Here is a 17180-nt window from a genome sequence, read left to right as displayed (position 1 = left end):
ATTCCAGGCTGGATCTGAACTTGCTCTGTAGCAGAGGACGGCCTTGAACTTCTGACCCTAAGCTATGGAATTCATGCACGCTGCCAACTGAGTTGCATCCTTAGACATGAATAGGGTGTTTGTTTGGACTTTTCTAGTTGTTGACTCTTGTCTTGTTTTTGAGACAAGTTCTATGTTAGCCCTGTCTGGCCTGAAATTTGTTATATAGACCAGGTTGGTCTTGAACTCACAGATATCTGCCTGCCTCTGCCTCAAAGAGTTGTTTTGCTGCTTTTTAAAAAAATGATAATTAAGCCCAATTATTTATATGAAGATTAAAAGCAGTGCCAGATACATCACATACTTTCTTTATAGTTGTTGATAATATTCCTGGCATCATCATTAATAATAATGATGTGTTTCTAAGATTTATTTTATTATTTTATGTGTATAAGTGTTTTTTACCTGAATGTATGTATGCGTACCACATGTGTACTTCGTGTTCATGGATGCCAGGCGACTGTGTTGGAGCCCCTGGATCTGTAGTTACAGACTGTTGTGAGTTGCTGTGTGGGTGCTGGGAACTGAACCTGAGTTTTCTGCAAAAACAGTAAACACTCTTAACTGCTATACCATCTCTCCAACCCTATAGCAGTGACATTTTAAAAAATATTTTTATTAACGTAATTTCTTTATTGAATCTTTGGGAATTCCACATCGTACACCACAATTCCACTCACCTCCCAGTCCCTTCATATCTTCCCCACACCCTGAAGTGCCCCCAAACAAAAATTAAAAAATTAAACCAAAGCAAACAAAAACAAAAACAACAAAAGAACAAACAACCAAACAAAAACCAACCAACCAAACATAAAAACCCCTTTGTTCCTCCATCATTCCTGCCTCTCCAACACCTCTTCGTCGTCCTGGTAGCACTGGGATCCAAGGTGTATCACACAGTCTACCCTTTTGTTCATTGCAATGAGTCCTTGACCTGGTTCAAGGCCTCTAGTTTCTGGTACTGGACCCTCTCCAAAACTCCTCTAGGATATCCTGTGGCTGCCCCAAGTCACGGAGAACAACATCCCTTCAGGAGCTCCAGCGGGTCCTAGATGGCGTAGATGTTAGGGCGGGCCAACCCAAGGCCTGGCTGTGGGTTTCGGTGGTGGCTGAACTGGTCATTCCAGGCCACCAGGGCTGCCCTCCTCAGGCGAGGGGCAGAGCCAGCTCCCCTGTACCCATGCCATCAGGGTCAGCTCTCCCCTACCTGTTATGAAGGTTGGGGCCAGCTCTTGCTGCTGTGCCCAGCAAGGGGCAGGGCCAGCTATCCTAGGGCCAGTGAAGAGCAGAGCCTGCTCAGCATGGTTCTCTGATTCCATCACACATGGTTCCCATGGCCCCCTGAGGGGACACAGGCCCCAGATATCAACACAGCCCTTAGTTGCAGTAGGACCACAGACCCAGATATGGCCCTTGGCAACAGCTTGGGCCCAGATGACATCTTGGCTCTGGGTTGAAGCACAGGCCCTCAGATCAGGATGGTTCTGGAGGTGGCACACCATGTATCCTCCCTCCACAGGCCAGCCCCAACACCTAGGCCACAGGTTGCAGCCCTGACCCCAGACTTCCATATAACCTTTGGTGGCAACCCAGAATGTAGCTGCAGTGGGACCACGGACCCAGACATGGTCCTAGGCAGCAGCCAGGTCTGGATGTCACCATTGCCCCAGGTGTCAGTGCAGGTCACTAAGATACGCACAGCCCCAGTGGCATCATGGTCTTTAGACACTAACACAGCCCCAGATCTCGGGTATCCGTGTGGCCTTCAATGGTAACAGGAACTTCAGACATCAACATAGACCCTGGCCCAGTAGGGTCACAGATCCAGACATAGCCCTCAGCTGCAGCTCTGGCCTGAATGTCACAATGGCATCAGGTAGCAATGCAGGCCACTCAGATCTGCATGGCACCAGTTTTAGCATGTCCCTCAGCCACCAACATGGACTCAGGTGGCTACCTGACTGTGGGCATTCACATGGCTCTGGGTGGCAACATGGGCCACAGACTTCAACACAGACTCTGGCTGCAGTAGTACCATGGACTCAGACATGGTTCTTGGCAGCAGCCTGGGTTTTTTTGGACATCACCATGGCCCCAAGTGACAGACTGGAATGGCCCCTATGGCAGCCTGGCCCTCGGAAACCAACACAGCCCCAGGTAGTGGCACAGAACCCAGGAATCTGCACGGCCCTTGATGGCAAGGAGCCACAGTCATCAACACAGGCCCTGGCTGCAGCAGGGCCACAGACCCAGACATTGCCCTTGTCAGCAGCCTGGGCCTGGATGACACTGTGGCCTTGGATGGCAGCATAGTCCACCAAGATCAGTGTGGGCTCTGGTGGCGGCTCAGCTCTTGGACACCTATATGAACACTATTGGCAGCCCCAGACACTGGGCATCCCTGTGGCCTTTAGTGGTGACATGGGTCATGGTTGGCCACACACAGCCTGACTGTGATAGGACCATGGGCCAGACCTGTCTCCTCCTCACCACCTCCACTTCTTTGGCTCCACCTACTTCCACAGCCCATGAGTCATTCTGCTTCCCTGTCTTTTCTATTTCCCCGCTACACACTTGTTCATCATAATGGGATCCACCTACGCATGGGCCCATGGCTATCTTCCTGCCAGTCCTGGTCCTGAGGATTCCAGGCTGGTCTTTGGGTGGTTCACACCTGCCTGAGCCAGAGGGCATCAGATGAACTAGTAGTGACATTTTTAATGAAGTGGGCTTTGCTGATGAGGTAAAGATCTGATCACTCTTTATCAAGCTCTAGACTCACTATCCCAGGAAATGCTCTAGTTTCTGAATCCCTGCCCGGCACCATGCTGTGGGTGTTCGGTGGTTGTTCACTGTGACACAGATGATCTGCATTGGAGCAAAGAAAAGAAATGCTCCCTTCGATGTCTTTATTTTGCTTAGGAAAAAAAAACAAACAATGCCGAGCTCAATACTTGGATGACACCATGTACATCAAGTTTCCACACAGTGAGATCCCGCTGACGAGATGGAGTTCCAGACAGGTGAGCAGAGGTGGTGAAGGGGGTGTGGATGTAGTGAGACAGTGTAGGAAGAACCCATTACAAGCTGGGTTCCATCTCTAGCACCATGATAAAAGAGGAAAGAAAGTAGTAACTTCAGCGCTGGGTGGGGTGTTAATGCACACCTGGAACCCCAGCCTCTGGAAGCAGAAGGATCACCACAGATTAGAGGATGTGGAGGCCCCAGGACAGTGCGTGAGAGACACATAGAGGACCTAGTGTGAGAAATTGGAAGTAGGATTTTTTTTTAAGGTTTTTGTGGTGGTTTGAATGAGATGTCCCTCATGCCCCATATTTTCAGGCATTTGAATACTTGGTCCCCAGTTTTGGCAACATTGGGTAGTGGTGCGGGAGAATTGTCTGTATTCTGTCAATCATGTTATAAATAAATGCTGATTGGCCAGGCAGGAAATATAGGCGGGAAAACCAGACAGGAAGTAGAAATGATGCAATGAGAACAGGAGAATTCTGGGAAGGAGGAAGCTCATTCCTCCCACTCCTGCACAGACCACTGAAGCAGCAGGATGTGATCTGCCCCACTGAAAAAGGTACTAAGCCACATGGCTAACATAGATCAGAAAAATGGGTTAATCAAGATGTGAGAGTTAGCCAGTGAGAGGCTAGAGCTAATGGGCCAATCAGTTTATAATTTATGGAGACCTATGTGTGATTTACTTTGGGGCTAAACAGTTGTGGGTTAGCGGGTGGGACAGAAAACCCAACAACAAACAGGACCCTCCATGTTACAGGGTAGAACTAGGAGGTGTGTCCCCCCCCCTTTTTTTTTTTTTTTGATTTTCGAGACAGGGTTTCTCTGTAGCTTTTGGTTGCTGTCCTGGAACTAGCTCTTGTAGACCAGGCTGGCCTCAAACTCAGAGATCCGCCTGCCTCTGCCTCCCGAGTGCTGGGATTAAAGGCACGCCACCACCGCCTAGCAGGAGGTGTGTCCTTGATGGAGGAAGTATGTCACTGGGGATGGATTTGAGAGTTCAGACCCTCGCCATTCCTGGTTTGCCCTGTTTCCTGCTTGTGGTTTGAGATGGGAGTGGTGCGGGACAATTGCTTATATTCTGTCAACTATGTTTTAAATAAATGCTGATTGGCCAGTAGCCAGGCAGGAAGTATAGGCGGGACAACCAGACAGGAAGTAGAGACTGGGCAATGAGAACAGGAGAATTCTGGGAAGAGGGAAGCTCCCTTCAGAGTCCTGCCCAGACACCAAAGAAGGACGATGTGACTGCCCCACTGAAAAAGGTACCTAGCCATGTGGCTAACATAGACTAGAATAAAGGGGTAATATAAGTTATAAGAGTTAATAAGAAGCCTAAGCTAATGGGCCAGTTTATCATTAATATAGACCTATGTGTGATTTCTTTGGGGCTAAATGGCTGTGGGACCTGGTGGGAGGACAGAAACCAGGCAGGACAGAAACCCAGACAACATGGGAGCTCACAGCTATTCCTGCTGCTACGCTTGGCTCTTGCTACCATGTTTCCCTAGCATGATGATGCTGGACTTTTTTTTTTCAAGACAGGGTTTCTCATTGTAGCCTTGGCTGTCCTGGGACTCACTCTGTAGACCAGGCTGGCCTTGAACTGAGATCTGTCTGCCTCTGCCTCCTGAGTGCTGGGACCAAAGGAGTGCATTACCACTGCCTGGCTCAGAGGTGGAGTTTTATCCTTCTGGAACCATAAGCTTCAAATAATCTTTCCTTCTACAAGTTGTCTGGGTCATGGTGATTTTATTACACAATAGAAAAGTAGTTAATATGGTTTATTTTTATGCACGTGCCTGCATGTATGCCATGTGTGCACAGGTGTCCTTGAAGGCCAGAAGAGGATGCTGGAGCACCTGGAACTAGAGTGATGGGTAGTTGTGAGTTGCCATGAAGAGGCTGGGAGCCCAGCTTGGCTCCCCTGCCAGAGCAGTAAACTCTCTTCATTGTTAAGCCATGTCTCCAGCCCCTGGGAAGGAGATTCATGATGGTCAGAGAAAGACGTGAAGGCAAGTAACAGGTAATGCCTTATAAACAAGATAGACCTTCTGCTGAGCCGTAAGAGGTCTCCCAGCAGGATAACCAGGCTTTTTCTCTGTAGCAGGAGCTGAAACATCAGCACCTGTGCCAAGCCAAGATGCAAACCAATTCTGGACATCTAGCCTGTAGTGCTAGCAGATTATAGGCCTCTCGTGCAGAGCTAAGTGCACATTCTTTCCAGCTCTGCCAACTCAGGTAAGTGTGGAGGAGTGTGGAGAGCAGACTAGGGGACAGCAGACTAGGGGATAGCAGAACAGGGGACAGCAGTTAGAGGGGCAAGAAGGGCAGAGGAGAAGCTATGCCTTGGAAGCTCAGTCATCATTCCTTGCCTGGGAGGCCCCATTCCTCTACTCAGCCACCTCTCTCCCTGCTCCGGCCCACCCACTCGATGTGCCTCTAGTAATCAGGGTGTCTGGCCTCTTCAACACTCTACGACTCCATTTCTGGCCTTAACCATACATAGAGCAGGACTCCACTGGCTCATGGTTCATTCATGCACTGGCATTTACCTGTGAGAAGGTCAAACCTGTCTGTACACAAGGCACAATGCTCCCTCATTCCATGGGACACTGGATTCTAAGGGAAGCTGCCTTTGCCTATGGCAGGCCAGGCCAAGGTAAGTCTGAGTCCGTTATCTCCCAAGAACAGCTGCACATGCCCTGCATGGCTTACCTGGCTGTACTACCTGTGCTGTCCAGTACTGGACGGAACTGCAGGGAAGAGAGCAAGCGAGCACCTTGCTTGCTCTATGTGTGGGAAGTAGAGGGACTATCAAGGATACCGTCTTCACCAGAGAGTGCTGGCGAGACACTTGTAGGTTCCCACGGAGTTAGATTCTTGAATTGAGAAAAACCCAGAAACGGGCCCTGCATTAGTTTGCTTTCTGTCTATCACTGCGATAAAACACTGACAAAAACGTGGGAAGGAAAGGCTTTGTTTGGCTTACAATTCCCAGTTTCAGTCCATCACCGAGGAAGTCAAGAGCAGGAGCAAGAACCGTAGGAGAAAGCTGCTTACGGGCTTGCTCTCCATGGCTTACTCGGTCTGCTCTCTTCCACAAGCCAGGACCACATGCCCAGTGGTGGCACCATGCGTTGTGGACAGGATACTCCCACATCAACCATTAATCAAGAAAATGCCCCACAGGTTTGCCCACAGGCAATCTGATGGGGGGGAACCCCTCACTCTTTCCAGGTGATTCTAGCTGTGTCAAGTTGACAATACAAACTAACCGACACAAGCCCCTAAACAGGAGTGGACTACATCAGAGCACACGGAAGAGGGGGTGGCGGGGGGGGGGACATTGTGAGAACCTTCTTCAGGACTTCACACATTAGGCCTTAAATTTCCCTTTCCATGTGGGTCCCTTCATTCCTGGGAATTTTTTCCTGGCTTTTTCCTCACCCCTCCCTTATAGCAGTGGTTCTCAAGCTGGGGGTCATGCCCCCCACAGAGGTAAGATATCCTACATATGAGATTTTTACATTACAATTCAGAACAACAGCAAAATTACAGTTAGGAAGTAGCAATGAAAATAATTTTATGGTTGGGGTCCCCACAACATGAGGAACTGGATTAAAGGGGTCCGGCATGACGAAGGTTGAGAGCCACTGCCTTTTTACTGTCACAGGACACTCTCCCGTCTGTCTTATTACCCTCCCCTCTTCTCCACGTTCCTTCCTCCTCTCCTGCCCAGTCCTTGCGAAGCTGATGGTTCTCAACAGTGAGGCCAGCTGATGTCATTCTCTTGTCAAGTGGATCCAGTCAGCCAGTCTGTACCCAGTGGGTACCTGCAGCATTAGCACACGGCAGGAACTGTGACGTAACGGTAAATCCGATTTCTTTCCCACCATGCCTCAATCTAGTTGGGAAGGGACAGTACTGACATTAAAAAGTAACTTGTAGTGTAATCTTTTTTGGGGGGGCACCACCCAGCTCCCAAGTAAATCACACACACAAAGCCTTATTTTTTATTTATTGGTTTCTCGAGAGTGTTTCTCTGTAGCTTTGGAGCCTGTCCTGGAACTAGCTCTGTAGACCAGGCTGGTCTCGAACTCACAGAGATCCGCCTGCCTCTGCCTCCTGAGTGCTGGGATTAAAGGCATGAGCCACCACCGCCCGGCTATAGAGGCTTATTCTTACTTATGAATGCACAGACTTAGCTTGGTTTGTTTCTTGGCAGCTTTTCTTAATTTAAATTATCCCAACTACCTTTTGCCTCTGGGCTTTTTCCTTTTCTTACTCCTGTGTATCTTACTTTCAGTCTCACTCTGTGGCTAGCTGGCTGGCCAGTCCTTGATGTCCTCCTTGCCTTGTTCTGTTCTTCCCAGCCTGGGTTCTCCTTCTATTTATACACTCTGCCTGCCAGCCCCGCCTATCCTTGCTCCTGCCTCACTATTGGCCCTTCGGCTCTTTATTAGCACCAGCAGGCGTTTTTTTGACAGGCACAGTAACACAGCTTCAAGGAGTTAAAAGATGCAGAGTAAACAAATCACACACCTGAAAATAATATTTCCCAACCGTAACTAGCAGTTGACTGTGGTGGCGCATGGGGTGTAGAATATCTTTCTACGAAGGACTAAATCAGAAGATGATACAAAAGGTGGAATGGAAGGCAGGGCCTTGCAATTGCTAGACAAGTCCTCTACTACTGAACTACATCCCCAGGATGCCAACTAGAGTCTTGAACTCTCTGGGATCCACTGAGAAAAAAAAAGAAAAAGAAAAAAAAACAAGGGAAAATGTTTCCATATTCTTCTAGCCAGTTTTGAAGAACTATAAATATCTTAATATCTATTACAAAGGTCACTGTAATGCCATTCAAGAAGTATTAGATGCTCATGCAGATGACTGTTTGGTATATATTACATCAGTAATTTTACAAGCCTTTGTTGTCTTTTATTTTTTATTAAAAAAACTATCTCATTTTATATACCAATCCCAGTTCCCACTCCCTCCCCTCCTACAGGTCCCTCCACCTTCCCCCCTCTTAACCTCTATGCACTCCTCCAAGAGGGTAAAGCTTCCCATGGGGAGTCAAAAAAGCCTAACACATTGTTTGAGGCAGGACCAAGGCCCTCCCAACTATATCTAGGCTGAGCAAGGTATCCCTCCAAAAAGAATGGGTTCCAAAAAGCCAGTATAAGCAGTACAGATAAATCCTTGCTTCACTGCCAGTGGCCCCACAGTCTGCCCCATACAACTATCACCCACATTGAGAGAGCCTAGTTTGATCCTAAGCTGGTTCCCTTGCCATCAGGTCAGTGTTCGTGAGCTCCCATTAGCTCAGGAAAGCTGTCACAGCGGGTGTCCTCATCATGGTTTTGATCTCTTTGCTCATATTCTCACTCCTCCCACTTTTCGACTGGACTTTGGGAGCTCAGCCCAGTGCTCAGCTGTGGATCTCTGCATCTGCTTCCATCAGTTGCTGGATGAAGGTTCTATGGTGATCTTATTTAGGTTTCTTAGCAAGTGTTTAAAGATAGTAACTTCAAAACATATTGTACTGGCTAGTTTTATGCCAACTTGACACAAGCTAGAGTCATCAGAGAACCTCAATTGACAAAATGTTTTTGTAAGATTGGATTGCAGAGGGGCTGGAGAGATGGCTCAGCGGTTAAGAGCATTGCTTGCTCTTCCAAAGGTACCGAGTTCAATTCCCAGCAACCACATGGTGGCTTACAACCATCTGTAATGAGGTCTGGTGCCCTCTTCTGGCCTGCAGGCATACACACAGACAGAACATTGTATACATAATAAATAAATAAATATTTGAAAAAAAAAAGAGAAGTTAAAAAAAAAAGATTGGACTGCAGACAAGCCTGTGGGGCATTTTCTTAATTAGTGATTAATGGGGGAGGGCCCAGCCCATTGTGGATGGTGCCACCATGTGCTCATAGTCTTTGTTCTATGAGAGAATAGACTAAGCAAGCCACGGAGACCAAGCCAGTAATCAGCACCCCTCCATGGCCTCTGCATCAGCTCCTGCCTCCAAGTTCCTGCCCTCACTGCTTTTGAAGATGAACTGTTGTATGGAACTGTGAGTAAAATAAACCCTCCCCAAGTTACCTTTGGTCATGTTTCATCATAGCACCTACCAAAACCTCATCACTGTAAAAAAAAAAAAGGAGACTCTCCGAGAAGCCACATCCACACTCTAAACTGTGTGTTTAGATACATCTTAGTTTCTTCAGAGTGCTTCTACTTTTCTCTCAACCCTCACGCTTATGCCTGTATCAAAATAGCTTTAGTAAACTCCAACTTTACTTCGTAAGAAGGAAAATTGACTTTAGATTTTTTTTTAAATTTTTTATTCGGTATTATATAACTTGCGCATAGTATATAATATGCTGCATTTGCCTTTTAGCAAGAACAGATCATAGCTGAGTAATTTCTTTCATCAGCCAGGAAAATGCTTCCTTAATCAATGTTCTCCAAGCCCTGTAAAACAGTTTGAAAAGGAGAATGTGAGGATCCTGTTCCCATGAGAAATGTACCATGCTGTTGATTTCCAGTGTCACAGAATGACACTGTTAGTAAAGCAAGTGATTTACCATTCCACATTTCTCTAATTGCAACAATAGAAGCTGAATTGGATTTCATAATCCCTTTTTTTTTGCTTTTTCTTTTTTTGAGACAGGGTTTCTCTGTGGTTTTGCAGCCTGTCCTGGAACTAGCTCTTGTAGACCAGGCTGACCTCAAACTCCCAGAGATCCGCCTGCCTCTGCCTCCCGAGTGCTGGGATTAAAGGCATGTGCCACCACCACCCGGCCGGATTTCATAATCCTTGAATAAAGACCTTTGAGCCCCCACCCCTTTGAGATAGGGTCTCACTCCATAGTCCTGGGTGACCTCAAACTCACAGAGATTCACTTGCCTTTGCCCTCAGAGTGCTGGGATTAAAGGTGTGTACCACCATACCATGTCTGGCCTTTTCTCTCTTTTTTTGGACAAGGTCTCATGTAATCCAAGTTCATCTTAAACTCCCTATGTAACCAAAGGTAAACTCCTGATCCGCTTGCTTCCACCTCTCAAATGCTAGGATTGTAGAGTGCACAGTATACCTCGTTCACTTCATTTTCTGACAGCAGCAAACATATTATATATATGAAAAGCCCTTTTCTTCACCCTAACTAGAATTACAGTCAAGCAACTATTTACTTCCTGGATCCTCATACACAGGCCCCTCCATAAATTAGAGGACCACTACACTGTCTCACAAAACAGCACCAAACACAAGGCAAATACTGTTATCCTCAAACTCATCATAAACGATGAAGCAGAAACTCAAAGAAGTTAGAAATCACCCGATTCTACCTCAAGAAAACAAAAACCACTTCTTTAAGTCAGTCAAATAGTAGCAGAGCCAAAATTCAAGTACAATGACCCTAACTCTAAAATCTTTGCTCCATAAATATGCAGACCTTCTAAAGAGGGCATAGTATCATATATCTGTAATCGCAATCCCAGCACTCAGGGAGGCAAAGGCAGGAAGTTTGCTCTGAACTTTACTCTAGGCTACACAGCAAGCTCCAGACCAGCCAGAGCTATGTACCAAGTGTCTGCTTCCAAAGAAAAGCAGTATCAAAACAAAAAAAAAAATCATTCACAATGCTTAAGACTCTACTAGAGATAAGTAATAAAAGAACATAGTCAGGGGAGATGAAGCCACTGAGCAGCAAAGCACGGACTTTTTAAAGGCAGCTACTTAATATCTACCTTCTCGTCCATGAGAGTTGATTCTCAGCCAGCATCAAACTGAGCCCTGCAATACTTTTTACTCATTCTAACCATGCTTTCTCATCTATAAAATGAACACAAAATTTACCTAAGTTCATTGTGGGGAATCTGTGAGCTAGGGGCAAATACAAAGTGATTTAAGAAACTGAAAGAATTATGAGGGTGAGAAGCACCTGCATGCAAACCTGTCAACCTGAGTTGGATTCCTGGATCCCACAAGGTTGCAGGAGAGAACTGATTGCCTCCAGATTGTCCTCTGACCTCCACATGCAACCTGCATTCACACACAAACACATGCACGCACACACAACACACAAACAAATAAAATTAAAAGTAATTAAGAAAAAATTATCTTACAAGTTAGGAAAATATAGCATTAATCTGAGTAATATTAAAATGCTACTTGGCTATTTTTGATCTATAAAAATAACAGTTTCTTAAAACCCAATTATGCATAAAATTATATTCTTTTCTATGTGTTATGAGTAAGATCTTTCTTTCTATGTAGTACAAGTTAGTATCAAACTCAGATTTTCCCTGCCTCAGCCTTCCAGAGGCTAGGATTACAAGCATGTGCCACCATGACAGCTATATCAAGTCTTTAAACAAGGTTTAAAAGGGCTGGCAAGATGCTTCCATGAGTAAAAGTGCCTGACACCAAGACTGAGGAGCTGAATTTGATCCCTGGGACCGACATGGTGAAGGGAGAGAGCTGACTCCCACAAGCTGTCCTCTGACCTTCACTTATGCACCATGGCACACACACAAAAGGAAGAGAAATTTCAAATAAAGAAATAGCCAGGCCTGCTACTACACACATTTTCTCTCAGCACTGAGGAGACAGAGGTAGGTCAATCTGTGAGTTCAGCCAGCTTGGTCTACAGAGCAGGTTCAAGGCAAGCCAAAGCTACATATTCAGACCCTGCCTAAAAAAGAAACAGCAAACAAGCAAGTAAATAAATGGGAGAGTGTCATCCACGTACACATTCAGGGGAAGTGTACCCACACATGTACGAATGCACACCACACACACATACAACACACCAACAAAGACCATTTTATGTATAAAAGACTGCGTACTTCACTAGAAGAAAGCATGCCAATTAAATGAGTACCGTATGAACTTAGGCAAGGAAGTACCAGAACACACTGCAATCTTTCAGTCATCTTACCTTGGACACATAGTAGCGGTTGACTCCAGAGACACGTCTATCTCTTTCCATCAAATACCATTGGTAACGAAAGCGACCAACTCTTTTTTCCTTCAAGTAAAGGACAATGCAGTTTATAAATATGGGTGACCCAGTAAAAAGATAAAGCTCCAATTTTTCTTCAGTGACAAAGTAGGGGTTGAAGAGGTGGCTCTGTGGTTAAGAGCACTTGTTATCTCTGGGTTCTCAATTGGTTTCTCAGTACCAACATGTTTTGTTTTGTTTGGGGGGGGGGAGGCAGGAGGAGACTAACTGCCTTGAACTCCATTCCAGAGGAGACTTGATACCCTCTCTTCTACTCTCCATGGTGCACACAGACAGAAGCAGACACACATACATGTAAATAGTAATAATAAAATACATTTCTACAAAAAGAAATAATTCGCTAGAAAACTAGAATCACTGCTGAAACAAAAGCTAAGTGGACAACACAGAGCCAAACCTCCTAAATAAAACCAGACCATCAATACCATTATTTTTTTTGGGGGGGGGCACTGATTTTCTTTCTTCTTTGTTTTCTCTTTCTCTTTTTTTTGGGGGGGGGGGACACAGGACCTCATTGCGTTCTGGGCTCTCCTGGAACTCACTATCTAGCCCCAGGTTGACCTCCAGTCTTCCTCAATCTCCTTGCCCAAGCTTCCTAAGTGCTAGATTACAGGCTAGAGCCACCAAGCCCAGCCGTTTTGTTTTGCTGCTGAGCCAGTGAGATGGCTCAGCAGGGAAAAGTGCTTGTTGCCCAGCCTGAAGACTTGAATTAGCTCTCTGGTACCACGTGGTAAGAGACAACTGCTCCCTGCTAGTTGTCCTCAGATTTCTGAAGGCTTACACACACACTAAATCGAAAGTTAATTTTTATAAGATAAAACAATTGGCATCTGGGTGAGGTGGGTCATGCCTGTAATGCCAAAACTCTGGAGGTAAGAGCAGGAGGATCCACAAGTTCAAATCCAAGCAAGCCATGTCGTAGAGAATGCGAAAAATGAAGGAAAGAAAAAAAATCTAGCTGTTGCTTTGTGACTCTAACAAACAATAAAGGTTAGAGTACACCTGAAAGAAAAGTCCAAACTAAAACAGAAGTCCAATTATAATCTGACAGTACTCTAAGGTCGCTGGGGAGGCCTAGGAAGAGGGAAAACGAAAGCCACGACGTGAGTTCCTTAAGGCTTACACATTCAAGTGGGAAGCTGAAAAGGAGGCAGGATTGATTAAGAACACAGAACACACAGCTACGGAAACGTGAATGTGGGAAATTAAGCCAACAGAGGGAAGGTGTCGGACGGCTTAACGGGTAAAGGCCCTTGCCCTAAGCCTGCGGACGTGGGCTGTATCCCCTGGACCCACATGATGGAGGGAGAAACGCAATTCTGGCACGCTGAATTTTGATGTCCGCAGGTGCGCCTGACACGCCTACACCCCCCCCCCCAACACACACAAACACGTAAAAAGAAAAACGACCACAAATGGAGAGATTGCTTATTGGTTCAGAGTGCCAGTCGCTCCCGCAGAGGACTTGAGTCCGATTCCTGGCACCCACTTCTGCTGGCTCCTACCCTCCTGCAACTTCAGATCCAAGCGACCCGGTGCCCTCTTTGGATCTCCGCAGGCATCTACGCTCGCGTGCATAAACAGTCACCCAATCGGTTTCCACAAGGAGATGAATGATGGGAAGGAATGGGGACATAACTACCTCCTCTCTCCTCGGTCTAGGCAGTAGGGCCCGGCTCTTGTACGCTACCTTGCTAACTGCCAAACGCATCGTTTGCCTTCTGGGCCACTCTTCCTCAACCAAAACCTCGCTATGTTCTGCTAAAGGAAAATGTGGAGTCCGCCGAGTCTCCGCTTTCAGGCAACACTCAAAGGAGGACAGAGCGGAGCGGCAGCGCATCCAAACGGCCACCGTAGTCCCATGGTCCACAGAGCCCGGCCACGGCCGCCTTACCTTGCCCCCGTTGGAAAACTTGTGGATGTACGCAGTGGACACCCCGGGGATGGCCAAGCACACGCCCATAATGGCGAGGCCAGGCAGAATCTCGAACCACATCTCCGAACCGTAACTCGCACTCCGAACCGTAACTCGCACTCCAAACCGCAACCGGCTCCTCAGAGGTGACCGGCTTTCACCTTCCTTCCGGCCGCACGCAGAAGGGGGCGGTGCTTTGTACGACTCAGGAGGAAGCGACGGTGGCCGCAGGGGCTCAAAAGTGAATGGTGTTCTCGGTCTGGCAGTCTTTCCCAGGCTGTATATTTCGCCGCCCGTCTCCACCCCCCCCCCCCATCCAACTCACCGAAGCGGAGACCACGAAGTCTGACGACGCGGAGCGGTCCTGTATGCCGTGGCCGTTTCAGAGCTTGATGATCTCAAATGGCAGAACAACTTTCTCCGGGGAATTCGGCCGGCCAGGTGTGCACCTTCCTCTTCAAAAAGCCTGGGCGGAAAGGGGCGGCGGGGCGCCGAAAACGCCCGCTTTGTGATGCAGGGTCCGCGGACAGTGGCAGCAGCAGCGACGAAAGCAGCGCTGTGGTTCGACCGGAGAAGAAGCAGGCAACCCACAATCCGATGATCCAGAAGACGCGTGGTAGCAGTAAACAGAAGACGAACTACAGCGGCTTGAGTAGCGAGGACGTGAATATACAGGAGGGTCTCGGCGTGGTCTACAAGTCGACCCGTTCGGCAAAACCCGTGGGGCCCGAGGATATGGGGGCTACCGCTGTCTATGAACTGGACACTGAGAAGGAGCGCGATGCACAATCCATCTTTGAACGGAGCCAGAAGATCCAGGAGGAGCTGAGGGGTAAGGAAGATGACAAGATCTATCGCGGAATCAATAATTATCAGAAATACGTGAAACCCAAAGATACGTCCATGGGCAATGCTTCCTCCGGGATGGTGAGGAAAGGTCCCATCCGAGCTCCCGAGCATCTACGTGCCACCGTGCGCTGGGATTACCAGCCCGACATCTGCAAGGACTACAAGGAGACTGGCTTCTGCGGCTTCGGAGACAGCTGCAAATTCCTCCATGACCGTTCAGATTACAAGCACGGGTGGCAGATCGAACGTGAGCTTGATGAGGGTCGCTATGGTGTCTATGAGGACGAAAACTACGAAGTGGGAAGCGATGATGAGGAAATACCATTCAAGTGTTTCATCTGTCGCCAGACCTTCCAAAACCCAGTTGTCACCAAGTGTAGGCATTATTTCTGCGAGAGATGTGCACTGCAGCATTTCCGCACCACATCTCGTTGCTATGTCTGTGATCAGCAGACCAATGGCGTCTTCAATCCAGCCAAAGAAGTGATTGCTAAACTTGGAAAGCATCGAGCTGAAGCAGAGGGAGGTGCTTCTGATTTCCAAAAAGACCCTGAGGAGGCGAGTTCAGTTCCCATTATTTAGGTTTTCCGTAATTCCCAGTCGCAAAATAAATATTTTGTTGTTTGTTAAAAATCTTTTGGAATCTTTTTTTCTTTTAGGAAAGTGGCAGAGAAGGCAGGCGATGGAATAGGGCCCTGGATGAAAGGTTTCAAGATAGGTATTATCTGGATGTTTTTAGCCTTGAAATAGATACCTAACTGGTGAGTATTTCAGAGCCCTGTGTCATAAGTTGTGTGGATGGGAGAAGTCACGAAAAAAAGCTAAGATGTACTTGGGGGAACCGAGGTTGTGATGAAGTCAAGAACTGGACCTATTTATTATATCATATTTCTATATTATGTAATAGTGTAGAAATTACTTTGATGCATTATGTTGTTGGAGCAAGTGTTGTTTGAAAATGCACATTGGGGGGTTTGAGTTGGTCCTCGATCACTTTGAAAGTGTACCTTGCAATCTTTGGAAAGTGGTCCATGCTTCCTTTGGAGCACCTATAGGTAACCCCCATTTGCACAGCTGATGTAATATGATAGATACTGTCCAGTATAATAGGTATTAGCCTCATGTGGCTACTTGTGCTTGAAATGTATAGATGGCTACTAAATTGGATGTTACACTTAACTGAATTTGTGAACTTGGAGATGGTAAAAGGCCTAATGTTTTATAATCCATTATCTGAAACTATCGGTGTTCTCTTAGACTCCAATAGAACTAATCACACCTTGTTAAAATTAGTGTACTTGTAGTCAAAATTGTTTGGGAACTAGCTTAGTGTTTGGCATATAGTGAAGAAATTGATGAGAGAATTCTAAGAAAGGGGATTTAGACCAAAGCTTTGAGTCCACACCGAGGAATTTGAAGTTATATTCTGTAGGTAATGGGAAGATGAGGATTACACATACATTTGTGTAACATTACCGAGATGCAGAGAGGACAGGCCATACGGTTAGTCATTATTTTAGTGATATAATTCAAATTGGGTTGAGATCAGGAAACAGATGAATGTATAAATTGAGTTAAAGTGGGCTTTATTCATATTTAAAGATATTCATTTAAAGATTTTCTTTGAACAGACATTCTTTTTTTGCCCCTCTTTGGCTTTTTGAGAGAGGATCTCTCTGTGTAGCTCTGGCTGTTCTGGAACTCACTCTGTAGACCAGGCTGGTCTCTCACTCACAGAGATCCGCCTGCCTCTGTCTCCCAAGAGCTGGCATTAAAGGTGTGCCCCACCACCGCCTGACTGAACAGAGGTTCTTAAGCACTGTGTTTAGGACAGGGGATAATAACAATGAATACAGTAGACACAGGCCGCAACTTCTGGAGCTGTATACTGAATAGTAGCGACAAATGAGGTTGGTCTCAGCATTAACCTAATCTCTTGGGCTGGTGACATGTCTCAGTGGGTGGAGGCACCTGCTACCAGACCTGACCACCTGAATTGGACCCACATAGTGGAGGGACAGAGTTGACTCCCATCTTCAAGTACACACTGAGAATAAAGTAAATAAAATGTAATAGAGAAAAATAAGAACCTAGTCCTGGGACTGAGGGGAATATGGTTCCGTGGAAGAGCAACTGGCTGGAGTGCCCAAGGGGAAAAAAGAATTGAAACACAACCTAGGACTCCACAGACATGAGATCACTTTTTCTTTTTCTTTTTTTTTAAGACAGGGTTTCTCTGTGTAACAGTCCTAGCTGTCCTGGAAACTCACTCTGTAGACCAGGCTGGCCTCAAACTCAGAGTTTTG

General features: G+C 46.7%; 2 protein-coding genes across 2 annotated transcripts; one reads left to right on the top strand and one right to left on the bottom strand.

The window, feature by feature from the left end:
- Positions 1–9407: 9407 nt before the first annotated feature.
- Positions 9408–14229, bottom strand: Ndufa1 (NADH:ubiquinone oxidoreductase subunit A1). Its single transcript, XM_005368877.3, has 3 exons — positions 14005–14229; positions 12027–12116; positions 9408–9555 (listed from the first exon to the last, which is right to left on the bottom strand). The coding sequence occupies exons 1-3, from the start codon at positions 14104–14106 to the stop codon at positions 9535–9537; spliced, it is 213 nt and encodes a 70-aa protein (XP_005368934.1). The 5' UTR covers positions 14107–14229; the 3' UTR covers positions 9408–9534.
- A 121-nt stretch (positions 14230–14350) lies between these two features.
- On the top strand, positions 14351–15495 carry Rnf113a (ring finger protein 113A). Its single transcript, XM_005368876.2, has one exon. It carries the CDS (start codon positions 14428–14430, stop codon positions 15454–15456), a length of 1029 nt encoding a protein of 342 aa, XP_005368933.1. The 5' UTR covers positions 14351–14427; the 3' UTR covers positions 15457–15495.
- The last annotated feature ends 1685 nt before the right edge of the window (positions 15496–17180 follow it).

Source organism: Microtus ochrogaster, unplaced genomic scaffold (genome assembly GCF_000317375.1).
Source record: "Microtus ochrogaster isolate Prairie Vole_2 unplaced genomic scaffold, MicOch1.0 UNK42, whole genome shotgun sequence".
NCBI classification, from domain to species: Eukaryota; Metazoa; Chordata; class Mammalia; order Rodentia; family Cricetidae; genus Microtus; species Microtus ochrogaster.
The sequence above is the reverse complement of the archived record's forward strand: the minus strand, read 5'-3'. Positions and strand labels throughout refer to the sequence as shown.